Here is an 18,354-nt window from a genome sequence, read left to right as displayed (position 1 = left end):
GTTTTTTAGAAGTGTTTCCTTAACCCAAACAGAAATTCTATAACCATTAAGCAATGACTTCCCATATGATCTCCCACAAATAACCTCTAATCTGCATTCTTTCTCTATGAATTTGCCTAATATTTCATGTAAGTGGAACTATACAATATTTGTTTTTTGGGTCTGGATTAACACTTTCAAAGTTCATCTATGTTATAGCTTGTATCAGTACTTCATTCTTTTTTAAGACCAAATAATATTCCATTGTACGTGTATACCACATTCTGCTTACTATTCTTTTGTGTGTGTGTGTGTGTGTGTGTGTGTGTGTGTGTGTGATGCTGGGGATTGACCCATGGCTTCACATGTACTAGGCAAGTGCTCTTTCAACTGAGCTATACCTATTCTTTCAACTCCTGATAAGACATCTAAAGTGCTTCTAGCATTTGCCATGTCCTCTTTTTTGAGTCAGTTATAACAAGATTTTGTATGCATCTAAGATACTCTGTGGTGCAATTTCTTTGAACTGGGATCTAGAAAATTAATAAGAGTTTAAGATGCAATAACAGCTAAGAGCTAAGAACCACTTAGCTAGAATAACCTGTACTTAATGGATGGAGGCAAAAGTCTTAAGATTGTTTATTCAAGATCCAAAACTAATTAATTAGTGATAAAAGCAGTAAGAAAACTAATTAATTCAAAACTTCTAGTTCTAGGTTTTGTGGACGGTATAACATTATATCAGAAAGCACTGATGATTCTTGTTTGACCTGTGTTCTATGGAGACTAGACTATAGGTAGTCCACTTGTAATATTTATCTTCTTGGTGAAACCAACTAACAAAAGTTTATCCAGATAATAAAATACTTGAATCCAACACTTCAAATTAAAACCTGATTAAAAATTTCAATGTACCCAGGGCACAGTGGCACATGCCTGTAATCCCAGGGGCTCAGGAGGCTAGGACAGTAGGATCTCAAGTTCGAAGCCAGTCTCAGCAAAAAGCGAGGTGCTAAGCAACTTAGAGAGACCCTGTTCTCTAAATAAAATACAAAACAGGAAATGGGGATGTGGTTCAGGTTGAGTGCCCCTGAGTTCAATTCCCAGTAACCACCTCCACCCACAAAAAAAAAAAAAAAAAAAAAAAAAAAGTCAAAAAGTCACTGTATCTTTCTGATGATTACATTTATAACTTTTAATACTGAAAAAAAAAGTATATATTTAAACATGATTATTTGGCTGCTTTATTGATTAATTAAGATTCTTTCTGGAGGTTTTCTGCTCATAATCAGCCTCCCAAGAACTTAACAGACCAGAAGAGTTATCTATCTACAGTTATCTTATTTCCCTACCATTTAAAATAATAGTAAAATCCAAACACCTAACTTCTGTACTTATGCTGTTTCCTAAACAAATCACCAAGCACAAAAACCTATTATTTCCCTAAAACTGGATGCATGTATTAATTTTACAGATAAGCAAAATTTTGCTTAAGGATAAGCAATCAGGATTTATCAAGCATGATGGGAACTAGAACAGCATTTTCCTCAGGGGAAAAAACTACAGCAAGAGCAATGGCTTACCAATAGACGTGTATTATGATAACTCAGAGTAAATGATCAAATAAACAGAACCTTTTTTCACCAAAGAACATTTTAACAAAAAAATTATGTTAAATATGCCAGATATACAATACGTGAAGGTATATAACATGGTGCGTGTTATTATTTTTTACCTTTTCCATATACTGTGAGCAATTTGATTCTTGTAATAAATTTGAAGCTTCTTGTTTGTAATACTCTCCTGTTTCAGTCAGAAAGGGAGACTCAAAGATTTCCTGATAAAACTGAATAAAATAATTAAAATCATATTAGTCAAAAACTGGAACAAATAATTTAAGAAATTAAAGATCTGATAACATTTTTAAAGGAGGTTTTCTTTACCTTTAAGGGAAATTTTTTCTTATACTGTTCAACATGAACAAAGGAGTTAATAACCCCATGGATTACTTTCTGGTTTGGGTCTTCTCCACCACGATCACTGAAATAGGGTATAATACAAAATGTTCTTGAGAATACAAATATCTATGGAAATATGCCAAAATATTACTATTTAATTGGCCTAATGAAATTATAAAGCACTTTTAAAAGGACATGTAAATCTTAAAAACAAATTTTCATATCACAGCTGAATAATATATACTGTCATATAAAGCTTTGATAATAAAATTAAACATGCCAATACTTTAATTTTAATAAGTATACACAAATTCATCAATACTGGTGGTATATACTACTGGTGGCTTAAATTTTAGTACTTCAACATAATAAAGGCCATTTACAATAAAACAACTAACATTATACTGGAGAAAAGCTGAATGCTTTCTAAGATCATAAACAAAACAAGAATGGTCACTTTCATCACTTTTTTTCAACACAGTCCTAGAAGAGCTAGTCAGAGAAATCAGGCAAGAAAAAGAAATAAAGGTCATTCAAATTGGAAAAAAAATAAACTGTCACTATTTGTAGATGACATTATCTTTTATACAGAAACTCCAAAAAGAAAAAAACTATAAAAATAAATAAAATCAGCAAAATTGCGGGATGCAAAATCAAGACACAAAAATCAGTAGCACTATTTTATGTTAAAAGCAAAATATTTGAAACAGAAATCAATCCTGTCTTATAATCATTACCAAAAAAAAAAAAAAACCTAGAAATAATTTTAACCAAAAAGGGGAAAGATTTTTAACAAAGAAAATCATAGAACACTGATGAAAGAAACTATAGAAGACAAAAAAAGAGAAAGACATCCTATATTCATGGACTGAAAGAATTAATATTGTTAAAATGTCCTTACTATCCAAAGTGATTTACAGATTCAATGAAATTCCTATCAAAATACCAAAGACATTCTTCAGAGACTGGGGTTAGTGGTGGTGGGGGGGGGACTACAATGTACATGGAATCTGTAATCCCAACAACTTGGAAGGCTGACACAGGAGGATTCCAAGTTCAAGGTCAGTCTAACTTAGTGAGGCCCTGTGTCAAGGTAAAAGTTTAAAAAGGCTGGGGATAGCTCACTGGTAAAACACCCCCTGGGTTAAATCCCAAGTATCCTCCCCCAACAAAATATATATGGAAATATAGAAAACCCCAAACAGTCAAAGGTATCTTGAACAAAAAAAAATAAAGCAGGAGACATTACATTGCTTGACTTCAAAACATACTATTCAGCTATAGTAATCAAGACAGCAAGATAATGGCACAAAAACGCAGGTTGATCAATGGAACAAAATAGAGATTAGAGAGCCTAGAACTATATCCACATATCTACAACAAACTGATTTTCAACAAATATGCTAAACACATGCATTGTTGAAAGGACAGTCTTTTCAATAAACATTGCTGGGAAAATTGAATATCTACATGCAAAAGAATGAAGTAGACACTTGTCTTTCACCAATTACAAAGATCAACTCAAAATGAAGTAAAGACTTAAATGGAAGACTATGAAACTACTACAACTACTAGAAGGGGAACTGTTTCAAGATAGGAATGAACCAGGTACAGTGGCACACATCTGTAATTCTAGTGAGGTTAAAGCAGGAGAATCCCACATTTGAGGTCAGCCTCAGCAACTTGCGAGATCCCCAGCAACTTAGTGAAACCCTATATCAAAATTAAAAAAAAAAAAAAAAAGAGTAGGAATGTAGCTCAGGGGTAAAGTAGGACCCCAACACCAAAAACAGATATTAGAATAGACAAGAATTTTTTTGACATGTCCCCACAAAACACAGGAAACAAAAACAAAAATAGACAAATATGTTATATCAAACTAACAAGCTTCTACACAGAGACAAGCTACAGAATGGAAGAAAATATTTGCAAACTATACATCTGACAAGTGTTGATAACACTAAACATCAGGTAAATGCAAACCAAAACCACAATATTCACTTCAGAAGAAAAAGGGAATCCTTGCACACTGTTGGTGAGAATGTAAATTAGAACATCCTTTTTGGAAAGCAGTATGAAATTCTTTTCAAAAAATTAAAAATAGAACTACTACATGATCCAGCAATGGATCTACTAATGGGTACAAGCCTACTTTGTATAAACTACTGGGTACATACCCAAAGGAAATGAAATCAGTGTGTTGAAGAAATATCTGAACTCCTATGTACATTGTAACTAGCTAAGAAATGGAAGCAAAGAAGTGTCTATTAACCAATGAATGAATAAAGAAAACCTGGTACACAGTTACAAAGGAATACTATCCAGCCATAAAAAGGATGAAATTTTGTCATTTGTGGCTACACAGATGGTTAATGGCAATCATGTTGCAAAACCAGCCAGGCACAGAAAGACGAGTATCATTATGATCTCATTCATCTGGAATCTAAAAAAAATAAAAATCTGTTCTCATAAGTTGAAAGTAGAGGGTGATTATCAAGGTTGGGGCTGAGGGAGATAGTGAAGGTTTATCAATGAATTCTAAGTTACAGGTTGACAGAAGCAAGAAATTCTTGTGTGCTACTGCACGGTAGGGTTACTATAGACAATGAAAATGTATGTCTCAAAAATCTAGACGAAAAAATTTTTAATGTTTTCACCACAGAGAAAGGATAAATGTTTGAGGAGATAGTTTAGCCTAACTGAAACATTATGCAATGTATACATATATCAAAACTCTACATGGTACCCCATTAACATATACAATTTTTATTTTTATAGATCAGTTAAAAATAAGTTGAAAAATTACTTCAAACTTACTGGACACAAGCTCTTATTAGAAGGTCTTGTCTGAGAATATCAGTCTCTGAACCATTACAAGTGTGACGACAGTAATTTGATGGTACTTCTTGCTCAAAGATACACCCTACATAAATGTATCACTTATTAAAATGACTAACAGCTATTATTCATTGCTCTAAGTAATCTGCTAGCACTGCTGAGCTGCTTCCTAGAACAAAGATAACTCTCAATTCAGAAATTCAATTAGATATGTTGATATTCCTATATTCCTTAATAGCTACAAAGAAATGCAAGATTATTTCAAAATATTGATATGACCTTTTACAAGTTTCTATTTAGCTTGAGGCACTACTGCAACGCAAGTCTTAATCACATTACAAATGCAGCTAGATAATAGTTTTTTAATTACAGATAGGAAAATAGGGTACTGGGGGTGTACTTTAATGGTAGAATGCTTGCCTAGCATGTACAAGGCCCTGAGTTTGAGCTCCGTCAGTGAAAAAAAAAGAGAAAAATGAAGTGGAAAAATTAAGTTTGCCTAAAGCCACAGTAAAACAGTACAGCTCTAAGCAGAAGTTTCTGTCTCCAGTACTTATTAACTAATCATTATGCAGTGAAAGGTTTATTCTACTACTGAAAATCTTCCAACCTACTTGAAAATATTTTTTTCTTCTGAATTAGTAATTATTTTACAAATAGAGCAACAGAAAACATACTATCATTCTCTATTTATTCTTTATAGAAGATGCAAGAATGTGGGGATGGAGTTGTGGCTCAGTGGTAGAGCACGTACCTGGCATGTGCCCTTGAGGCCTGGGTTTGATATTGAGCAGCACATATAAATAAACAAAAGATTCACTGACAACTAAAATAATACATAAAAAAAAGATTCAGGAATCTTTTAATAGTTTTAAAAAAGCATTGAGATAATAACCTTTACCTCCTTGCTTTTTCATTCCTCTAATTCTCCTTGATTATCTAGATATTCTAGGGAAAAGTCTTTCATACATGAATATGGACTTAGTAATTCTGTCAGAATCTTAGATACAAAACCTACTTCTTGATATGACTAACAATGAATTCATGTGGGCTCATTTCCTCTGTTCATTATCCATTAGGTCCTTCTTGAGCCCATATTCAATCTGGTGAAATGGTGATCTGGCCCATGTTATCTATTTGGAACACATCACTTTTTTGTCTTTGAATATTACTTAGGACAAATGAGATCAGTCAATAATGAGAAATATTTGAATATTTGAATATTTGATAAATCAAGTTATCTAAATTTTTTTCAGTTTCAATCCTGTTATTATCCCTTTTCAATTATAGGGTAGACAGATGTGACTGGAACATGAACATAAGGTTAAGGGAATACTGTATAAAATGGGCCCACTATGCTTGACCCCTCATGCTTTCACCTTTGAAAAGCAATTATCTACAGCCCTGCCTGGCTTAAGTGGACAGGATATTTTACATTCTTTAGCAAAATGTTATCTGCAGCAGAAATGCAAACCCTAAATAATTCCAATGAGAGGAATACAAGTTACCCTGAAGGGGGATTTCTGTGACCCTTTCATAGACCAGATTCTGAATCTCCAGGAGATAAGGATAATTTCCCCAGATTATAAAATTTCTAAGAACAGGTTTCCATTAGAACTAATCAGCATGAGCCAAAGTGATCTAGAGTTGTCATGGCAGTGATGATTTGAAAGTCTGACATTATTGCTGTCAGTCAAGAGGCAGACCTGGGCAGAACTCTCTAGAAACTTCCCTGGGACTCCCAATAAAACTGGAGGGCACAATAGGCACATTGTCCCTTTCCTCTCTGAGAGGACACACTCTCCCTTTGAGAATGTCCCCTTTCCCTCTTTGCTATCCTTTCTAATAAACTCACACTTGTTTCTCTGAGTAACATCTCTGAAATCTTTCTGACTTGATCACAAGAATTGAAGTTTGAAGGAGGGCCTTTGTGTTGCTTCAGTTTCTTGGAAGGCCCAAGCCCTATAATATCAGCACTAGAAAAATTCCACAAGGTAATTATAAATATGACCTTTTCTTTTTCCCCTCACTTCTGTCCACTCCCTCTTTCTGTGGGACTGAGGCTTGAATCAAAGGCCTGCCACATGGAAGGCAAGCAATCTACTGTGCTATATCCACAGTCTTTTTTTTTAAGACAGGGTCTCACTTTTCTTTTTTTTTTTTTTTTTTTTTAATTAAGACAGGCTATCTCAAACTTGTGATTCTCCTTCCTCCTGAATAGCTGGGATTATAGGTGTGCACCATCATGACCAGCAGGTTAACATAACAAAAGTAAACTACAAAATAATGTTGTTAGTAATTTATAAAAGCATTGACTGAACTGGTCATCTCAATCTGACCTCATCTAAGGATAGTGTTTCCAAGAGATGAGTCTAGAAAAAAGGATATGAACATTTTGAAATATGGCTCATTATTCGATTTTATCAGAAGAAAAAAGGCTATGAACAACATTTAGAAATATTGCTTATTATTCGATTTTAAAAGAACTATGTGAAAGTACCTATAATAATCATAATGAAATTACCAAAATAATGGAACCACTCAGCATATTGGGTCTAACAGAAGCAGTTTAGCATAGCAGTTAAAACTAGGTTTATGGAGTCCAACTATTGAGGTTTGAGTTCTGGATATACTAATGTCACCTTAGGCATGTCACTTAATCTTTCAGTACTCAAGAGTTTTCCTCTGGTATAAAGTGAGGATCATAAACTTTTATTATCCTACCTACTTCATCTGGGTATGGAAAAGATTAAGAAAGCACAGTTCATTGCTGCTCAATTCACCATAGCCAGATTGTGGAACCAACCTAGATGTCCTTCAATTGATGAATGGGTAAAGAAACTGTGGCATATATATACAATGGAATATTACTCCACCATAAAGAATGATAAAATTATGGCATTTGCAGGCAAATGGATGAAATTGGAGAATATCATGCTAAGTGAGATAAGCCAATCTCAAAAAACTAAAGGATGAATGATCTCGCTGATAAGCGAATGAGGACATATAATGGGGGGTGGGAGGGGTTAGCATTAGGGTTAGGGTTAGGGTTAGGGTTAAGGAGGGTGGCAAGAATGGAGGAAGGAAGGACTGTATAGAGGGAAAAGAGGGGTGAGGGGGAAGGAAAAAAAATAACAGAATGAATCAAACAACATTACCCTATGTAAATTTATGATTACACAAATGGTATGCCTTGACTCCATGTACAGAGAAACAACATGTATCCCATTTGTTTACAATAAAGAAAAAAAAGAAGAAAAAAAGAAATAACCAATAGCTGATATATTGGACACTGACCAAAATGGAAGAGAAAAAACTAAGAAATTTAAAGGAAAAAACAAACAAACAAACAAAAAAACCAACTGCAGTTTTAAAATTAAGCATTTAGCTAGAAGAGTTATTATGTATCTTCAGTCCCACCTATTACAGAGGCTAAAGCAAGAAGAACTCTTAGGTCCAGAAATTCAAGATCAATCTGGGCAATATAGTGAGATACTTCAAAAAAGAAGGCTTTCAAAACCAACTAACTGAGCATTCAATTTAACTCAGACAACAGATGTGTGAGTCATTAAAAGTTTGATTGGGGGAAGACACAGAGCAATGGCCACTACACATTCTGGACTCTACAGGTTCATGAGCCTTGTTCCAATTCCTCCACAATGATGTCTGACAAATCCAATGAAGCTGAGAGTAAAAAAAATTCAATAATGTTAAACTGAAGAAAGGAATTCAAGAGAAAACTCCAATGCCTTCAAAAGAACTGACTGAACAGAAGAAGCAAGCAGGGGAATTGTAATAAGGCATGTGCTGCCAATATGCACTGCACATTCCACAAGCATTATTTTATTTCTTTTAACTGTTTAGCTTTGTAAGAGTCAAAGGAGTGGAATCAAGTTTAAATGACTGTGCTAGCCTTTACACATCAAAGAATGGAGAACTGTCAAAGAAGGACCTGCCAGACTCTCCCTTCTGCCTCTCTGAATGCTCATATTGGTGAAGAGGATGAATGGGAGAATAGTGAAATCTAAAGCAAAACCAAGCTGATTTGAGGAATCCTGCCAGCTATGAAACAGAGGTTCAAGTGCCATTCTATTAATTTTAGTGTAACATTCATTACCCTATGTTTAAAATGAGAACAGGGTTTCTGCAAACTAAATGCAGCCCTCTGTTACCACTATAAATCTGAGAAATCACAGGAAGGACTTTTATTTTGGAGGGGTCAGGGTAATACTGGGGATTAAACCCAGGGCTTCATATTGTTACACAAGTGCTCTACCACTGAGCTATATCCCCAGCCTAGGATGGACATTTTTTTAAAATTCCATGACTAACATTAGCCCTTCGATTTGCAGAAACTGGGAGGGTGAGGTGGAGATAAAAAGATTAGAGAGTAAGAAAATACTCAACTAAAGAGCAAAAAGTACAAGGGAAAGAATTACTACAAGGAGACACTGGGAAGAGAGGGAATGAAGACTGGCAAGAAGAGGCATATTATGAAAGCTGTAGTTAGCACAAAAGGAACAGTCAGGTTACCAGGAGAAGTTGCTGGGCTCTGCAGTCAGGCATCAAACTGCAGTGTTGTCTGTATACATGCTGGATCAGGAAGTGTAGTGCTCCAAGAGGAATGAGAAGCCTCTATAGCTAGAAAACTGCTACAGCATCGATCTGAAAGTGCCTGCCAAGCTTCCCCATTCCCCCCTCAAAAAGAAACTGGGAATTTTTCATCCTCGGATTAGTTAAATTTGATACAATTATTAAGTATAGGAGATTGATAGAAAAAAAGGTATTCTATCCCATTTATTGGAAGAACAAGTACTTTTAGAGGGCAATTTGTCAAAATCTTAAATGCACATACCTATAAACCCCAACGAACCCTGCATATGTGTATTAGTGGAGAAACTAGAAACAATCTAAAATATACTAGGAGAAGAGTTTAATAAAATGAGATACAACTATACCAAATAGTATGTAGCAATTTAAAAAGAATGAAGTAGATTCTCATTTACTAATAGAACAATTAACATACTGTATCGGTAGTTCTTCTCAGAATTAAAGAAGTCTCTGAGTATAATGCATATTACTTATGAATTAGAAAAATGAAAAAAAAAAACTTCAAGGAAACAATATTGTATATATAGATGAAAACTCACAGGAAAAAGTCTGGAGAATTAATCAATTAATCAGTGATAACAGGATTTACCTTGTGAAGAGGAAAAAGACTAAGCAAAGATCTGGAATATTCATTTACATATTTAGAACTAAAATTTTCACTGAGTAACTGATAGCAGGTCTGGAAAACAAAATATACAAAATATGTCTGGAACATCTTGACATACCAGACAGCATGAAAGCTATCAAAGATGACTAGTGTCATGACAAAAGGAAACTGGCACCAACTAGTCAAAGAAAAGCAATTTAATCTATATTAAAGTAAGTCTTAAAATGAATAGAAACATACCAAATGTTTAAATCTGTAAGTTTATCATAATATATATTTTAATTTTTTGTAGTTATAGATGGACAGCATGCCTTTATTTGTTCATTTTAATGTGGTGCTAAGGATCTGAACACAGTGCCTCACACATGCTAGGCAAGCACTCTGCCACTGAGCTATAGCCCAGGCCCCACAATGAGATATTAAAAAAAAAAAAGTCACTTGAGGATGACAACAAACCATCTCATCTTAAAACTGACTAAAGAAGAAACAAGTAGTTATTTTGCCTTTCCTATATGTACTTTACCATTTGTGCAACTAAACAGTAGGTGGGGGGAACGCATACCTTTATAAAATTAATTCAGGTAATAAAAACAAAATAACCAAATTATAGTGATATAGTTAACACACCCTAATAAATTAATTGATGTCACTGTTGAGCATTGATGGTTGCTTACATTAAAAACAAAAGAATATCAGAAATTATGGAAGAATATACTATCACTTATAGTCTTGCCAGAGGGATCAAAACTTAGTTTGAATAAGTCACTGGATTGCTAATTTGTAGGAAATAGAGCATAAAGGAACATAATGAAATATGCCCAATGCATGCAAATCAGCAAAATCTGATCAATGGGAAAGTCTAAAGACCAAAAAGCCAGGATTCATCAATAAAACAAAAAAGAAACAGAAGAAAATGATTACTTTAAAATTCAGACTAGCAGTTACTTTGGAGAAAGGGTAGGGATAAAGGCTTTTGAGGTAGATGGGTTGGTTCTTTTTCTTGACCTGGGTGGTAGTAACAAGAGTATTTACCTTACAATAATTCATTAAGCATATATTTGTACATTTCATTTTATAAAAGAGTTTAAATAACACTCACAAACATACAAATAAAACACCCTCAAATGTCCAAAGGAGGGACTACAGTTGTGGTTCAGTTGTAGAGCACTCACCTAGTATGTGTGAGGCACTGGGTTCGATTCTCACCATCACATAAAAATTTTTTTAAAAAAGATATTGTGTCCATCTATAGCTAAAAATATTTTTTTTAAGAATTCCAAAGGAAAACTGGTAAAACAAGATTTTTATCTGACAGAATAAGGAAAAAGAGCATAAGATAGATAATGGAAGTTACTAGATAACAATAAAAATAATTAAATATGAAGATAATCACCTTGATATTCACTCAACTATCAACGGAGGCTCAAAACATAATACAACCAACATAAATATAATAAGAAAATCAATACATACAATAGGCAGAAAAAACAAATCTCAGAAACAGAAAGATACAAAAGAATAAGAATTCCTAAATTAGATTTTATTTTTGTCTAAGAATATCCTTTTCCTCAATTAAATCTCTAATGTCTTAATAATCAAGAAATAGAATACCAAACATGGGCAGGTCAGATACAATACAATCAGTCATAGTATCCTACATTATACTGTTTCAAACTCAGAGGAAGAATGAATTTCATTTTAACTTTAATTTTTGTTAAACACTAGAAAGTGAACTATAAAATAAAGGGAGAAAGAAAAGCAAGATTGAATCCAATTAATATAACACAATTAGTGTTTTCAATAGTATCTAGGCAATTCTAAGCAATACTTTTGCTTGTACTTTCTAAATCTACTTCTATTTTTATAACTTTATACTTACATTATCATAGTCATATGACTAATTTTAAAGTAAGAGTAAAAGGTCTTGTAAAACATTTATATCAGACCAAGTGTTATAACTTATGCTCCCAATCATTGGTTTAGTAATGTTTGTGTTTTTATGTATCACTAAAAATATTTAAATTCTTATACTGTAATATTCAGGTCCAAGAAATTACAGCATTTTAATATTATAAACAACCTTTAAGTAGTTTGGTAGTGAACACCCTAGTTGTTAATTCTACTATAGTCCTCTAAAATATAGGTAAGTTAATATATAAATAGAATTACTTTTCTCTTTGCTAGTGAGGTAAGCACAGGGAAAATTTTGCAGAAACTATGGTTACATTACTTGCTTTTCTCTCTTTATATAGGAAACGCATCCTCCATTTTGGATTAAATTTTGTGTGCAGTTTGTAATGATAAAGTAAAAAACAAAATTAACCTAACAGTGTGTCATGGACTCTCTTAAACAAAAACTTCTACAACCTATATTCCACTTTTACATTTAGTACCTCACTGAAACAATTTTTTCAAACTGCATGAAATATGAGATGACTGCTAGTGTTTATATTCCTCAAAGGGAACTTTCTTTCCAGACTACAACTGAGCAAGAGTCTGGACCAATTTGTACCTTAAAAGGAAACAGTACATGATCCTTAAGTCAACAGTTGATCCGTTTCTCCTTCTTTATCCCACTATGCTACCACATTGTTTCTGTCTGCCTTCTTTTAGACCTTCTCATCTTCCCTGTAGATCCCATTCCACCCAAGTATAACTTCTTCCAAAAGCCATGAAACTCATAATTACATTTCACTGAGTATTTCAGTATTCATGATCTTTAGGAATTTTAGTTTAATAGAACATTGTGATTTCACATTAAAAACAAACAAAAAAACCCTTCACTGTCCTAATAGGTAACTTTCATTCTTTGAAGTTTGAGGTGACCCTCATTTTTCAGGAATCTTCAAAGAAGATATATATATATCTTCAGATGCAGATGGTGATGTGGCATACAATATACCATAAACAAAGTTATATTACAAAGTAAACTTTTTCTGAAAGTAGCAACCAAATTAATGTCTAAGACAACACAAAGATGAATGAAGAAGAAAGTACATTATTAGTTTGGTAAGATAAAAAATAATCTAAAATAAACTAAGGTAGGGACTATATAAACCAAATTACAAAGGCTATTTGTTAGTATAAGATACCACCCATGTGGTAGAAGTAAAGCATTTTGGCTAATGGTCAAGTAGTTGAATCATAGGGCTGGAATAACATACAACTGCTAGAATCCAATTTTAAAGTTACAGTATATAATCGATGCTAACTACCTAAAAACATTGTCACTATGTATTTAAGAACTAGGACAGATACATGGTCTATCTTTTAACAACTCTTGGCCATCATGATAAAAACTTTTCAGACTACATTACATAATTTTACTTTTTATTCTTTTATTGGTACTTTATAATGCATAATGATAAGATTCGATGTTCCTTATTACATTAAATAATTTTAGCACTAAGACCCATCTAAGCACGAATAAAATAAAGGTCAAGTTATTAGAGATTGCTGATATATCACTGGTTTCTACCCTGAACTCTTATTTTTTTCTATTTTATTTTATTTTTTATATACTAAATTAGCTTTATTTAAGTTTTTTTTATAGTTAGGTATAATTTTTTATTATTTATTTATTTTAATTAAAAATCATAAATTTACATAGGGCAATATTGTTTCGTTCATTCTGTTATTTTTTTCCCACCACCCTCCCACCCCTCTTCTCCCTCTATACAGTCCTTCCTTCCTCCATTCTTACCACCCTCCTTATCCCTAACCCTAACGCTAACCCCTCCAACCCCCCATTATATGTCCTCATCCGCTTATCAGCGAGATCATTCGTCCTTTAGTTTTTTGAGATTGGCTTATCTCACTTAACATGATATCCTCCAATTTCATCCATTTGCCTGCAAATATCATAATTTTATCATTCTTCATGGTGGAGTAATATTCCATTGTATATATATGCCACAGTTTCTTTATCCATTCATCAACTGAAGGGCATCTAGGTTGGTTTCACAATCTGGCTATGGTGAATTGAGCAGCTATGAACATTGATGTGGCTGTATCTCTGTAGCATGCTGATTTTAAGTCCTTTGGGTATAGGCCAAGGAGTGGATAGCTGGGTCAAATGGTGGTTCCATTCCAAGCTTTCTGAGGAATCTCCATACTGCTTTCCAGAGTGGCTGCACTAATTTGCAACCACACCAGCAATGTATGAGTGTACCTTTTTCCCCACATCCTCGCCAACACCTATTGTTGCTTGCGTTCTTGATAATCCCCATTCTAATTGGGGTGAGATGAAATCTTAGGGCAGTTTTGATTTGCATTTCTCTTATTACTAGAGATGTTGAACAGTTTTTCATATATCTGTTGATTACTTGTACATCTTCTTCTGTGAAGTGTCTGTTCATTTCCTCAGCCCATTTGTTGATTGGATTATTTGTATTCCTGGTGTAGAAATTTTTGAGTTCTTTATAGATTCTGGAAATTAGCGCTCCTATCTGAAGTATGAGTGGCAAAGATATTCTCCCACTCTGTAGGCTCTCTCTTCACATTACTGATAGTTTCCTTTACCCTGAACTCTTTACTATAAAATCTTATCTCCACTCCCTCTCATTTTTTAAATTTACTTTTTTCTAGTGCTCTAGGGAACTTACCCAGCTTTTGTCACAAATATTTCTACGTACTATGTTTTTCATCATCCTTTTTTTTTTTTTTTTTTTTTTTTGCAGTACTGGGGATTTGAACCCAGGGCCTTGTGCTTGCAAGACAAGCACTCAACCAACTGAACTATATCCCCAGCCCTGTAATACTTTATTTTAAAGAACCTAAACTCCCTAAATTTCAGCACAGGTAGCTTTATTGTATGTTTCTTTTAGAAGTTGATTTTTTAAACATAGCGTGTAGAAATGAAAAGATTCAAACTGCATAAATATATTATACCATGTTATCAATACACCAAATCAAAAACAACTTGCCAAGCTGAATAATAAGTCACAAAGAAATAACAATTCTGGCTTGTACAGAAATATGCAGTGTTTTCAAAGCTTTTAACAGTTACTTACTAATACAAATCTCCAAAGGTTAGAGTTGGAAGATGAGTTTAACAATAATGTAATTTTAACTGCCATTTTCATTTATTTTAATATATTATTAAGATATTTTGCTAAGTCACAACGGTGCTTTCCAGTATTCACAATTTACAGTTTCAATTTGTACATATGTAACTCACCACCATAAGGGACAGTTCCTCCTATTACAAACTATCCTTAAGAAGAAAAATAAAACCCCACCCTATGTAGAACTCTGAACATGGTATGACTTAAAACAGATTAATGTGACATGGTTTTTAATATTTTAGCCATTTTCTAAATACCAGGATGTAAACTTGTCTATTTAATATGTGACAGCTACAATTTTATTCACTGAGAAATTCTGCATGAATTTTATTCAACCATCTTTTTCACCTTATCCTAAAAATCTCTTGCTGTTTGTTTTAGTGAATTCCAAACTGTGTGTGGGTGGTTTTTTCTTTTCTTTCTTTCTTTCTTTTTTTTTTTTTTTTTTTTTTTTTGAGAACAAGGTCATCTCACCCTATTTTACTTTCTTTTTTATTTAAAGTGAATTAGACCTCATATAAAACTATATACTGAAAAACAGAAACAGAATCAAAAGAGGACTCAAAATTCAGCTGATTCAACCTTCATTATTTTATTAATATTCATTAATTCAATGAAGACATTTAGTCAGGCAATACAATATTTTTAAGGAGATAAAAATCCATGAATTCCTATTGTAGCTATTTTTTATCCAAATGATTCAGAGAAGGTTGTTTTAAAAATAAAGGTGAGGAATGGAATCAAGAAAAATAAGAAAAATCATGTCAGCTGAGAATATTTCAGCATGTAACTACAAATATTGTGTCTGATAATTTTACCATACCTGGGAAAGCACAATAGTATAACCCCAAAGGATTTTTAAAAAATAAAACAAAAGAAAAGTAAAAAAAGGGGAAAAAAAAAAAGAAAAAAAAGCCTCAATCCTGTCAAAAGGTAATTTCAACCTGATAAATGCATTCTAGGTCTGAATAACAGACATAAGTGAATTATATCCATTATCAAGTGACAAAGATTAAGTAGAGCTGACGGGCTTTATTCAAGAATCTGTTTAAAGAACTCTTATACAAGCTGGTTGGTTTGATGAAAGTATTAAGAAAGTTTGTACTTGGGCACAGACAATATCACTGAATACTTGTTAACCTCTCTGGGTATTATGGTAAGTAACTTCATCATCAAGTATTAATCCTCTTATGTAATAACTGAATTTTCAAGACAGAGGAACAAGATCTTCTTGGCATCAAATGAAAAATATTTAGCAGTAAATTCACAACAATGTGTAAAGGTATTCTTTAAGGAACAAACTTTCTACTTTGATATTGGAAAAAATATCAATTAACTTTATTTTACTTCTTATTTCTAACTGCCCTACTTTAACACATTTTCTTACTTAGCATAGAAAAATATGAGCAGTTATTCAACAAATTTTTCTCATTATTAAAACTTTTAAAAAATCATTACTAACATTCAGCTTTGTAAGATGCTAACTACATTAACTTCTTTATTTCCTTTAACTGAGATTATCACCTGGAAAAATAACTTTTTATATTAGGAATTCTACTCACTGTAAAGAAATGAGTGGGACTGGTGATATAGCTCAGAGGTAGAGTGCATGCAACTGGCCTTGGATTCTGTACCCAGCATCACGGGAGAAAAAAAAAAAAAGACAGATGTGGTCTTACTATCAAAAACTCTGCCTCAGTCTTTTATCTTTAAGGTCTTTACTGCATAATAGTCCCTCAATTCTGTGAAAGGAAATGTCAGGTTACAGTGACAAATAATTTGGTTAAAAGTTTTAAAAACTGACTTCCCCAAGGATTCTATACTTGTTTGAGTCCAATCTAAAATCACCTGTCTCCCAAAAAGAGAGAAGAAAAATAAGAGCAAAGTAATGAAAAAGAAAACAGAGAAGATCAAATTAAGACCAAAATTGGTTCTTTGCCAGAGGTGAGTTATCACAAGAGAATATAAAATCATCTAGTAAAAATGATCAAAAAAGAGATGAATAAACAATACTACGAAGAGATTTACTATGAACAGATGAAGATTTTACTATACAAATGAAGAAAAAGAAATGCATTAACCACAGTGATCAAAGTTTTCACTAATAAAAAGTCTTGTTGCTGTCATCTACTTCTTGATATGATGTGATAAAGGTATAGTTCCTTGTGGTACTTTTCCCCAAAATCTATAATCTCAGCTTCATCTTAAAAAAAAAAATAACAGACTAAATAAAATTCAGGAGTATCTACAAATACCTATTCTTTAAAAATGCCACGGTCAAGTCTGACACATTGGTAGAAACCTATAATCCCAGCAATTTTGAAGCCTGAGGCAGAAGGGCCAGCTTTGTCAACTTAGCAAGACCCTGGGTCAAAAAAGAAAAAGGGTTTGGGAATGCAGTTGAGTGGTAGAGCAATCCTAGTTTCCATCTATCCACTCCCCAAAAGTGTATAAGGTCATATGAGACATGGTAAGAATCTAGACTAGAGGAGACCAAAGGGACATTCATTAACTGTGATGTGATGTGGATTAAATCCTGGGATAGAATGAAGGATACCAGTGGGAAAACTAGGGAAATTAAAATAAAATTAAAATTAAAGTTTTTAGTTAACAATATTACAACCAATTTTTATAAACACTAATATTTTCCCATAACATTACAACCACAATATTAACCCATGCTAATATTGAGTAATCATATGTTGGTTTTCATTTTCTGTTTGCTAATTTAGTAAATTATATTTATGGATTTGAATATATATATATGGGTTGTAATGTTATGGGAAGTTTGGTACAGGAAAAACAAAACTATGCTAACATCGTAACCCTTCAGTATCTAAATAGAAAGATTTTAATAGAGAGAACTGTCAATGACTACTTTCCAACAACTTTGTAAGAAATTATTCACAACTGATTTAAGAAGAAATACAAGTATGACCAATATTAAGACTTGAAGAAAATGAGGCTTTGTTAAAATCTCATAAAAACAAAGAAACCCTAGGCACTATGGTTTTGTAGGAGTTTTGCTACACATATAAGAAGCTGACAATACCAATTTTATATATGTTTCTCTATTAAAAAGAAAAAGAATGCCAGACATGGTGATGCACACCTACAATCCCAGTAATGCAGAAGGCTGAAGCAGGATGATTCCAAGTTTGAGGTCAGCCTCAGTAACTTACAAGACCTTGTCTCAAAATAAAAAAATAAAATGGTAGGAATGTGGCTCAGTGGTAGAATGCCCCCCCCCGCTTCAATTCGTAGTACTGCAAAAAATAAATAAATAAATAAAAAT

At 33.1% G+C, this 18,354-nt stretch overlaps 1 protein-coding gene across 1 annotated transcript in view; it reads right to left on the bottom strand.

Moving 5' to 3' along the window:
* CUL2 (cullin 2) overlaps nt 1–18,354 on the bottom strand; it is an 81,579-nt gene that overhangs the window by 30,282 nt on the left and 32,943 nt on the right. The window contains 2 exon segments of the mRNA XM_079107715.1: nt 1,715–1,825; nt 1,923–2,019. Of these exon segments, the coding sequence (XP_078963841.1) occupies nt 1,715–1,825; nt 1,923–2,019 (208 nt within the window).

Source organism: Sciurus vulgaris (genome assembly GCF_902686455.1).
Source record: "Sciurus vulgaris genome assembly, chromosome: 12".
NCBI lineage: Eukaryota > Metazoa > Chordata > Mammalia > Rodentia > Sciuridae > Sciurus > Sciurus vulgaris.
This window is presented reverse-complemented; position numbering and strand designations above follow the sequence as displayed.